This window comes from Rhyacophila brunnea, unplaced genomic scaffold (genome assembly GCF_057557595.1).
Source record: "Rhyacophila brunnea isolate RB1 unplaced genomic scaffold, BYU_Rbru_1.0 scaffold_16, whole genome shotgun sequence".
NCBI classification, from domain to species: Eukaryota; Metazoa; Arthropoda; class Insecta; order Trichoptera; family Rhyacophilidae; genus Rhyacophila; species Rhyacophila brunnea.
Genome location: NW_028232816.1, coordinates 27375882 through 27387512, shown reverse-complemented (window position 1 = coordinate 27387512; position 11631 = coordinate 27375882). Strand labels below are relative to the sequence as shown.

The 11631-nt window shown below is 35.0% G+C and overlaps 1 protein-coding gene across 1 annotated transcript in view; it reads right to left on the bottom strand.

Moving 5' to 3' along the window:
* Window positions 1-476: 476 nt before the first annotated feature.
* The window catches only part of Sema1a (semaphorin 1a), a 156038-nt gene continuing 144883 nt past the window's right edge, over window positions 477-11631 (bottom strand). The window contains exons 12-16 of the mRNA XM_085943447.1: window positions 10351-10491; window positions 9195-9405; window positions 5510-5807; window positions 3235-3424; window positions 477-2219 (exon numbers count right to left, since the gene is read on the bottom strand). Of these exons, the coding sequence (XP_085799573.1) occupies window positions 3356-3424; window positions 5510-5807; window positions 9195-9405; window positions 10351-10491 (719 nt within the window). The 3' untranslated portion in view covers window positions 477-2219; window positions 3235-3355. The remainder of the gene's footprint in view (window positions 2220-3234; window positions 3425-5509; window positions 5808-9194; window positions 9406-10350; window positions 10492-11631) is intronic.

The following is an 11631-nucleotide window of genomic DNA, read 5'->3' as shown; positions in this document are numbered from 1 at the left end:
GTCCAATGACGAACACTTAGAACCTTGTAGTATTATACTCGCGAAGTTATAATCTTCTTCAGTTAGTGAAACGAAATAGTTCTCACAACGACACGTTCGACACAACATGTTGTACAGAGTGTTAAATAAGTTTACAACATGGATATTGAAATTTGTGACTAAGTTTACGTTTACTCACTGAAGAAAGATATCACATTGGTTAGAATCTAATAATATTGTGTAATAAGTATTCAAAAGCCGGTAAATAACACAATATAATAATTATGTACATTATTTTATAACATTATTATGAAAAAATTATAATTATTACAAATTAATGAATTCAATATTAAATTTATACTATGTTAAATTTGCTGCAGATTATATTTCCGGAGAGTTTTTAAAAAAAATGCGGTCTGCGATTGTTTTTTTTTTAAACCGAAACAATTATTTTTATTCATCTCTAATTGTATTTACAGTTCATTCTTTTTTATTTTACAATTATTTTACAATTACAAACTTTAGAAAGATGAAGAATAGAATAGATTATTGTAGGTATTCGTAATAAATAATTCGTGAATCATTGTTAAATTATTTTTGGCGTTAACGAAAAATAATGAATCTAGAGAGTGGAGTGAAGCAAGTAATCAATTAATTAATTAATTAACTAATATTGAAATAGACTAATTAATACTTGATTTATTATGTATAGAAATTGGGATTGGGATTATTAAATAATGACAATATGTTAATCCAAAGGGAAGACATTCAATTCAATTTTTTAATAATTTTATTTTGACAAACGAAAGAATGTTGAGGTAGAGAAAGCTTACAATCTTTCAGCTATGATAAAGGAAAAGTGAAAAGAATAAATGTTATTTTACATTATTTTGTGTTTTCTTTGAACCGCATTTTTCCCGTTTAAATACACAATAAATAATTGTCATTTTGTAAATTATGTAGATAGGAAATATATTACAACAAGTGCCTAAAAAATACCAAACTCTTTCGAATACTATAATAATCAATTTCTTCTGGTCCATTATAAAATGTTTGTACGGCTAAAAAGCGATAATAGTTACCATTAAAACTGAACATCTTTACGAATTAATTATTCACATCACTCAATACCACACGACGAAGCGCAAAACAGTTCCGAATATAATTAAACTCTTTCGTTCTATTACGAAACAATGTACGACTGTCAAACAAAACAATCTACATAATATTGTAAAATATTCATTCCAATGTCAATAACTTACGATTAAGTGACAGTTAGTTATGTCAAGCATATACACGATAGTAATATATTATTAAACCTATTATTAATTATCAATTGAGAGTTCATTTAACATTGTTAATTACAATGCAATCGTCATTTTTGCGTGTCAGTCTTAGCCAATTAAAAAATCCTCCACGAAATCGCCCAAAATCGATACAGTTCTTTTAATATTACAATGTCTAATTCAGGCTAAATCATTCGCACTCTTGTCTTTCGAAACGGATAGCCATCCAAATTGACAGCGAAACTTCTCAATTTATTATCAGTTCAGTTCTTATAAACAAAAACGCTCGAAATTACAGTTTACAGCATTCTGCTTATCTTTTTTCGATCTTTTCGTAGAAATATCTAAAATCTAGCTTCTACAGTCTAGTTGTCTGTGGGTATATTGGCTATCGGTTTACTAATACGGCGGTATAAAGCATATTATTGTTTATAAAATGTATCGTATTTTAAAACGCGGCGATTAGAAATAAACATTCAATCTAGCCTCCAAATCATGTATTCCGCCAATATATTTATCGTTCAATATCAGGTCTAGTTATTGATAATTTAATATCAGTTTTCATTCATCAATACCAATTTTTTTCAAACAAACTTGACACGTTTCTTTAGTGTATTTTTTGTCAATACTGTTAGATTTTTGGCTGTTTATTTGCGAAACCGCACCCGGTGATAGAATTTCACACGGTCGACCGCACTCGGACGCACTGACACAGCGGATCCTCGTCGAGGAGCTCCGGCGGAGTCTGTTGGCGATTAGGCCCTGCAGAGGCAGTCTATGACGCGATGAGAGTCTACGACCTGTAGATGTAGCTGCAGGCTGGCGGTGGGGGGGTGTGTGGCCTGAGATCGTGGGAGGGCGGCGGAGAGGGGCTGCTGGAAGGGGGAGAGGGGCTCGGACTGCTTCCCCCGCCACTTGCCGAGCACGACCCTGAACCACTACTGCGCTGCGATACTGCAAACAGTTGAATACAGTTTTAAACATACATATTTAATAACTATAAGTGTACATTGGTGCGCAGTACGCGCAGCGCTGGACAGTGGAGATAAAAATAACACGTCCAAACATGCATGCGTCAATGCGTGCCGGCCGTACACCAATCTGGCCTGATCTACGCAAACTGTATCGCCTGCGCACCAGCATATGCTTAGGAAACAAAGGGTGTAATTTATGGCCTTATTAATTCACACGTCATGATTAGTATGAAAAGGGAGAAAACATAATTACAATGCTAGGCTAAAAATTGTTCAAGAACTGAGGTTAATTTGTTTCACTGTACACTTTGTACAAGACATCACTTGTTCATTATTGCGAGATAGGGGTTGTTTTATTATTTTAGTGATACAAGGCAAGAGATTTTATAATACATAATTATTAATAAACCTAATTCTCAATCAACTTTATGGTAGATGTGTTTACACACTAAAAATATCGATGGGGCCTGAGGGGACAGTACATAACTTCCCTTCTGATCAGTAAAGCCTCGATGACATTGAGCTACTTTACAAGCTGCTTGTTGGCGAATTTACAATCTGCTTGTAAACTTGCCCATTGTCATCATAGAACAAGCTAACAAGCAGATTGTAAACAATCTACCGAGAAAAGTTGAAAGCTAGTCAACTTTACACGCTATACACGGCGTGTGGGCCTTCTGTCAAAATCAAATCTTCTGTCAAAATAGTATCAAAAATGACGGTATCAACTCGTTAGCTTGTTGGCTTCTGAGTGAGTGGAAAGTTTTGTGTGTCATCATCACAATCGCACTAGCTGACTCGCCCGCTTTTAAATTCGCCAACAAGCAGCTTGTAAAGTAGCTCAATGTCATTGAGGCTTAAGGGACGACTGAAGATCTTTTTTTCAAATCTGTCTCTTTCGAAGTTAACTTGCTCTATTCTTGTGAGATATTTGGTGGGGAATTGAGACATAAACAAATTGAGGGTTGCTATTTTGGTGTAATATATATGTTTACCCAATGTATGATGGTGTTGGCTGTTGGAGCGATGCGTGTGGTTGTGGTGGTTGTGGGTGTGGTGGTTAACAGGCATCGGCATTGGCATCGGCTCCCCCATCGCCTCAGCCCCACTCGTTTCTCAGAGGTAGACTTTCTTCACACTGCGGGTCGTGGAGAAGCCATCGTTTCCACGCCGGTACCCGTCCCCCTGCAAAACATTATTATAAATTAACAATACAATTAACTGAGCTGAGAGAACGATGGATCTCAGTGAATAACACCACCAAGTTATGGTACATTTATATAACAGTTAAATTATAAATTCAACATAAATATGTTAGATAATGAAGACATGATTATACATTTTTTAAGGGACTGGCATCATACAAATAATTGGTTTGGAGCATATTATTATGTCAACATGTTCTTTCACCTTTTCGAGAAAGTTCCTTTTCTCTTGAACTGACAATGATTTCCTTTGCTGAGAAATTATCGTCGCCGTAGATGTCAAGGGAGCCAGTCCACAAAATCATATTGCTGAGAAACAGGCACTCGAAGACTTTGTGTGACAAAGAAAAGTAACATTTTTTTATTGCACTTTTTTGTTTTTAATGATATAACGGTGAAACTTTCAACATAGAATATACTTTGTGGTGTTATCTTTTTTTATTTTGTACAAATTACTAAAAAAAATAATATCTTAGAAGTTATGTGTGTTATATCTCTTGACCACTGAATATTGAAATGTAGTCAAAAGAGTTTTGTGGCTTAAATCCATTGACCACTACATCTTTGATGATTTTAAAATGCTTTTGTGTACTTTACTCATTTTCGCCAAATTTGTGGCTTGGCTCTACGACATTGACCCTGACATCTACGAGGTGGTGTAAAATAACAAAACAATAAAAGATTTAAAAAACAAGAAATTAAAATTATCTACATAAACGGTAAGAATGAAAAATATCAGCGGGCTATGTTACCATGCATTTAATTGGACTATTTTTGTACCTACGTTATTTGAATAGAATTTTACAAAAAGTGGGACAACATGAATTCTGGGCGTGTAAAATCGGGGTTTCACTGTGTTTTCTCATTGTCTATTTTTTAAGATTTAGAAGAGCTGGAGCAATAATTTTGATGTTGCATTAAAAAAATGATCGGCTTCAAACAAGGCATGAACAAAAATGAACCATAAGTGTGAATGAGTAAGCATTCGGCACGCTTATATCTCCGCACTATGGGTTAGACTGGTTAGAGTAAGATAGAATTTCTACGGCTGAATTAAATGTTTTTTCAAAACATAATATATAAAGTTAGTGGTAATTATTTTTAGTTAATTTAGAAGAAAATATGGTTAACTATGTTGTGTTTAAATTTGGTCAGCTGTACTGAGGAGCAACACGATGGTATAGGAGTAGCTTAGTATCAAAGTGGGCCAAACGCCACCTCACACTAAATTCATGGTTTAATTGATTATTGTAGTGCAAGTGATGCTCGCTTCATGTGTTATACGCAAGAAACCCCGCTTCATTTTACCGAAAAATAAGCGCTTTCTATATATCATCACTCTAAGGCTTCAAAACCTGGTTTTTGTGGATTAATTTTTAAATAATTAGATATGTTATGGATTCAAGAATTTTAGAGAGGGTTTACGATGATTCTAACGTATTTGTATTTGTATAAAATATCTATTGTTTAAGGTATCAAATTACTCTGCAGTAATATATTCCCAGCGAATCCATTTCCAGTAAACAACTTAGCTAAATCAGCAAGTCGATTGGTGAAATTAGAGACGGTGTATTATTACATCATATCACAGCACATTATACCATTACGGTGTATTAGCCGAATAATCATTTTTCATAGTATCATATTTTCTTACGACTGTAATAACAAATTATATTTCATTTTGCTACTCGATTTAAAACGCTGATTCTATAATTAGTCCAATATGATTATGTACCAGAATTTAATGTTAATGTGTTACTTTTTATTGTATAAATAACGAAGAATAATTTATCTAGATGTCACTCGAATCCAAGTACTTAGCTCGTAACTATCATTGTATAATATACTATTGTACCGATACGCTGCTAATAAATCTCACCCTGCTACATCGTAGACTTCATTATCATCATCCTCAATCTACACATCGAACACCACACTAGTGACCCAACATTTTTAATCAAAATCTAATTTTTGACCAAAGGTTTTTGAGTGATCCCGCTCAATGTGTGAGCTTATTAGGCTGATCCAAGATGAGTGAATGTCAATGATTTAGTTGTGCACTAACCTGGTGCGAGCGCAGCGTTCCGAAGTTGTCCCTCCCTTGACGGTAGCCGGCAGCTGAGCCATCAGTCTGCTGGAACTGGAAGAGGGTCTCGGCGTGGGGGTGCGCCCCCGGATGCTGAGGGTGCTGCGGATGCTGGGGGTGGTTGAAGGAGGGCGGGTGATGCTGCGGGTGCTGGGATTTACGGAGAGTGCTGCGCGGGGAGTGCGGCCCTTTGGGCGGGGCGCTCGGTGGTGCCAGGACCGGCTCCGCGTACGTCACTTCTTCCACTTGAGATAGAAGCTTAGGTTCGGCTTGTATTCTGGAATTCAAACACACAAATATTATAAAACTGACAACGAACGAAAACTTGTATTATTTACTGAATCCTATCAAAAGTAAAACTTCTTAAGTGACAAAGTGGAATAGAAAAGGTCGTTATTTTAAGTCTTCGGGCGGCATATTATCTAGGCATGTTACTGGAATGGGTGCTTAAGTAAAATTGGGGCATTCGACAGTGTTTTTAGGATTCTCAATTTATTCTTTTACACGCCACCAAAGAATGTTTCGATCCGATGACTAGAGTTATCACTAATGGTCGAAATGTGAATTGTATCATGTTTGTGTTAACCGATTCTATGCCTTCAGCGAGTTTTTTCGCTCTATGAGGCCATGATCGACAGGCCGCACATAAAAATTTCGCTAGTTATCTCATTCCACTTTAAACTCAAAATACTAGCCACTGTCGATTGATTTGTATAATTTAAAAATTAAGCCCAGTGACATCTGTTTAAATAATTATGAAATACTAAGCCACAGATTATCGGTATTACAGCGATTTTAGTAAGAGCTTCGCTTTACATTCAACGTGTGTCGTTTAAAATCTGCGGCCTTTCAGATACTGCCATAGTAATATAAATTGTGAAGCATAGAAAAGGTTAAACAAATTAATGTTTTAATTCGTTTTTCTCAAAACTATAATTTACATCTAATGAAACTTGTCGATCCAGCTCCGCAAAAATTGTAACAATGTAATAATTAATTATTGCCATCAAAAATTGTACATTAGGTAATAATTTTCACTATAGTGTGTATAATTAATTTATCCTGTACCACCAAATTTTGTAAGGGGCACATTTAAAATAAATTGCAGGTGTAAGTCAGTGGATACTAAACACAATCATCTACAGTAAATGAAACCTTATAGTTATATCAAAGATCCTGAAGAAAACTTCTTGTCCTTTATAATTGGAGCTTAAATAAATGAGTGACATAAAAAAGGCCTTTGGCTTTTGCAGTTGATGTTGCCAGTGACGTCCCGTGAGGATAGGCAGGTCATTGCAATTTTCACAACGATGCCTCCAAACCCGTCAGTGTAACAGACCTCACATACCTAACACTACCGCTGTTTGAGAGTAGGTTTTGTAGAAATTCTCTAGTCAATTTAAAGATAACTGAAAATAAGTAATAAATAGGTTGGTACCTAGGTACCCAATTAATTTTCAGACAATTTGAAACTGAAAATGATAGGGGACGGTATTTAAAGTAGGTACGATTAAGGGCGGCACTTTGCCTAGGGACGTCACTGGATGTTGCATAGATAAATGTTACTCATAACAAACTGAGACACGCTTCAGCGATTTTGATACTGAAACAACAGAAGGCTCCATCTGATAAAAGAAAGGTTTGTTCAATATCTTAGAGTTACCTATATTATATATTATACTTACTCAATATTGTTGATTAGTACACGTACATGACGTGTAATTATGTTACAATTTAATTTGTGTATAACCTGACGGGTCATTTGAAATTTGGCAAATAATTTTGATATAGATTTTGAAATATTAAAAAAGAAATTTATTGTAAAACTTTTGTTTTAATCAAATTTATTAGTAGTATATTTTTTAGTGATTTGTTACTAATGAGTTAACTTTGTTCTAGTATTCCTGTTGTCTTAGTTTCCGTATTTTTATGTAAATAAAAAAACACTTCTATTTCTGTATTTATTAAAAAAAAAAACAATTTAACATTATTGAATATTATATAGGTAGATACGACTTAGATTATTATAATTGTACTTATTTTTATAAATGAAAACATAATGTAAGTAATAAAAATAAATAATTAAAAAAATAAATAACAGGGGTTAAGTTGGTGTGCAGATTAATAAATAATATTGTTTAGATACTTACATAATTACAATTTATTTGTCATCATGCTTTCATAAGAATACATTACTTATAGTGCTTTAAAAAGATCAATAGCTGTGAGTTACCATGTTTTGCGCGATGAAACGTGAACAGAATATAATAAAATATTATACACAATTTAATATATGTTATATAAATGAAAAGATAAAAAAAAAATAAGCAATAGCAATCTATTGAGAAGGAGGTAACTCTATGTCCTAGCTAGTTGAATGCGGGAGAAAGGTGTAATAGACCGTTTACGCGTTGCATGAATAAAATGCAAGTGTAAACATGTATTATCATGTAAGTAGCAAGACTGCATGGATGGATCAAAAAAGTTGAGCAGCTTTTGAATTTTCAGACGATACTTGCAACTAGTACGATATCTGTGCATGCGCAGTAGATTGATAGTGGTAGACCCGGGGCCTTATGTTGTAACTTGTGAGTTGAAGTCGCCCAATCGACATGACATCATATGACATCATTGTGACGTACTAACGAGAAATTCACGCTACTCAAATACTGGCGTTATTCATTGTCCCCATACACAAATAGGTGTTTCAGCATAATAATATCTATGGTGAGCCATGTGCTTGGGCGGCTCGCCTCAATGTGTGTTTGAGCTTACGTCACAATTACGTCATGTCATCGGGTGACTTCATGTCACAAGTTATAACATAAGGCCCTTGACGGAAAAAATACGAAATACAAGAATGAATGAGATTGGCGAGACAGTCAGCAATTTTATGTGTAAACAGTTATTATCGTAATAATTTAAAATACTCACTATTGGTGCAAGTAAATCCATGCATGTCACAAGGTTAAGGCACTGGATTGTGAGATATGATGGTAGTGACTAGCAATTGATTATTTTCGAATACAATGCGGTAACCTCTTTACAGTAAATGATGATTTTCGATTACATATTTCGTTTAAATCAATTAACGTAACAATTAATATCAATATGAAACAATCATCATTTTCTACAAAATTCATTATCAACGTGATGTAAATATGGGTCTCCATACAATATTTTATACAAAAAAAATTTGTTATCGTGTTGTGTTGTCCGAAATCTTGGCCAATCTATTTTAGCAGTCGGTTTTCAGATGGAAATGCAAGAAAACTAAATGTAGTTAATCTAGTTTCCGAGATAATTGACATAAATGATGTCTGCGTTGTGCGCCTTAAACACGGCGTCTGCGTAGCACGTATCCGCAAATAGTCAGGACATAGTGTTGCAGTTAGTATACAAAAATTGCGGGAAGAGGAAAAGGTACAAAAATAACAATAATAAAAAGAAAAGAATGTTAATAACAAAAACAAATAACAACAATAAGGAACATAATGTTTAATGAAAAAAGAAAAAAAAAATAATAATACAAAAGAAACAAAATATTAGTGTAAAAAATAACAATAAAGAAATAATATACAATATTAAAATTTTGATGATGTTAATACAAAATGTGTCAATGAATCCTCCACCGATTGATTAATCGACTAAAGCGAACTCAGACCTGTTGATGTTTTGCCTCTGTTCAAAGTATTCGTACTCAGTGTCAGGATACGGGAGGTTATCGTCTTCGTCCTTGTGGCATTTGCGGCCGCAGAAGTATCCCGTGATGAAGCCGACCGCCAGCGCGGCCAGAGCTCCCGCCGCCACCGCCAGAGCTAGGGTCTCCGCTGAATACGCAGAGGGAATGGTGTCCGCAACCGACACGGCCGGATCTGGAAAGAGGGTAATAGGAAACATAATTATTATAAAGAAAAAAATTTGCAGAAAGCACAATTTATCGCCCCGTTTCTATCGTGTTTTTGCCCAATAAGAACTCTGATAGTTGATGGGTATCTGGACGATCAGAATCGTAATATAATCTACTTTGGAAAGACAGTGCTCACAGTTTGATTGGACGTACACTTAAAACCGGGAGATTTATTTATCTGCTAATTATGTTGTCGTGAGTAGTATATGTTGTCTCCATAGGAGATGGGCAGATGATGGCAAGGGGCATACAGGGAGAATGAATGTGACAGACTGAAAAATGAAAGCTCAGGATAGATAGGCCCTGATGATGGTGCATTTAACTTTACCCAAACTTGGAATGATTGGAATACATTTTCCGATGGAAACACTGTCAATTCTTGGTCAACATCATCAGCCGTGCGACAGCCTGGAATGTTTCCTGATCTATTCCAACAACTCTCTCTATCTGACCCTATCTAGAATGACCGTTTTGTAAATCTGTATCTACAGCATGCGGAAGTAAATTCTTTATGAATGTATATTAAAAGCTATGCTTTGATATTATAGTTTTATAGTTGAAGGGAGCAAAATAATATGACAAAGTATAAAGAAGATTTACAGAAAAAGTGTAAAGAGCTTAGAGTAATAATATAAAGAGAGTGTTTATTATTATATTGTGTGAAATTGAATGTATTTTTTGTTGGATTTTGACCATAATAATATGTATGCGTGATGAAAGTGTAATAATTATAACCCTCATAGTCCAATACATAAGGCACTGGCTTCTCATACGGAGGTTTCGAGTTCGATTCACAAAATGTATTTGCAATTTTCTCAAACCTCGAGTATTTCTGACAGTGTGTGGGCCTCGAGGCCTGTTGAAGTGTGTAATATAAAAAAAATCGATCTGTACAGTGATGTGCCATTACCTTCGACTTGTGTGTTGTGAGGTTCCTTATCCTGCATGATGTTGATGACTTCCCCGGGGTTAGAGTGCTCCTTGCTGGGTCGCGGCAGGTCGTTGTACTTGTTGGGCTGACCGGTGATCAATCCGCCAGTGCTGCCCGCATCTTTACCAAGAATTTTGCCTGTGTCACCAAATAATCGTATGGACATTTGTGTCAAAGCACAGATGTCCACACGGTAACAATGTACGAGAGTTTCAAGTAACCTTAACATCTAAACCAGTGATGTGCACTGGGTGCTCCTCCGATGGCCTCTTGGTGGCCAATTTATAACCTGTTTATTACTGCTACAAATTTTAACAAAATCATATAGAGAATGCTACCACTCGTTATTTATGCTGGTTGATAAAGAAAAAAATACCGTACATGTCAGTAGTGTGCGGTCTATGGATGCTGTAAATACAGAGCATCGCCAGAAGTAAAGTTGGAAATAATAACGGAAACAATACTTAAATTTACCCTATATAATTCGTGTGCAATCAAAGAAATTGATATCTGCGCAATTTTAAGGATAAGTTGTTTCACTATAAACAATATAGGTATATTTCACCATAAACATATTTTGTCTAGATATCGCCTTATAAATGCATTGGTTGTGTTCTTGGCAAAATAAAATATAATATTCATGATATTATATTATTGGCAAGAAAATGATTTATTTTATTTTGAGAAGGAATAAAGAAATACGATGGAATTGCATGGCAGAGAAGAGAGGAGAGAGATTGAGGAAACCTCTATTCAGCAGTGGATTGAAACAGGTGATGATGAAAAGAAAAATTTATTTTAAAATTTGAATTTGATTTAAGCCGCTTTCAATTTCAATTTTAATTTATTTTACATATTGTGGACATTACAAATTATAAGTTTAAGACGTTCACAACATGACATTTAGAAACAAAGAAATATTATTAAAACAGTATTATGTAATACTGTAATTATGCAATATTATCCAAGTACACTCGGACCGAGCGCCATCCGAGCGCACTCGTACGAGACATCTTCATACTAATTACTCCTATCCGAGCTAGCTCGGATGAGTAGGACGCGGTCCGAGTAGGCGGATGGCACTCGGTCCGAGTGTACTCGGATCGTACTTGGATCGTGGCAACGCGGCTTTAAGTACCTATCCATAAACAATAAAAATAATATTTTTTATATCTGAAGCCTAATGCAAGATAGTGCATATTATTATGTAAATTAATATATATCAATGTTCAAGTATTGTATAAGATTGTTTATTTTTCA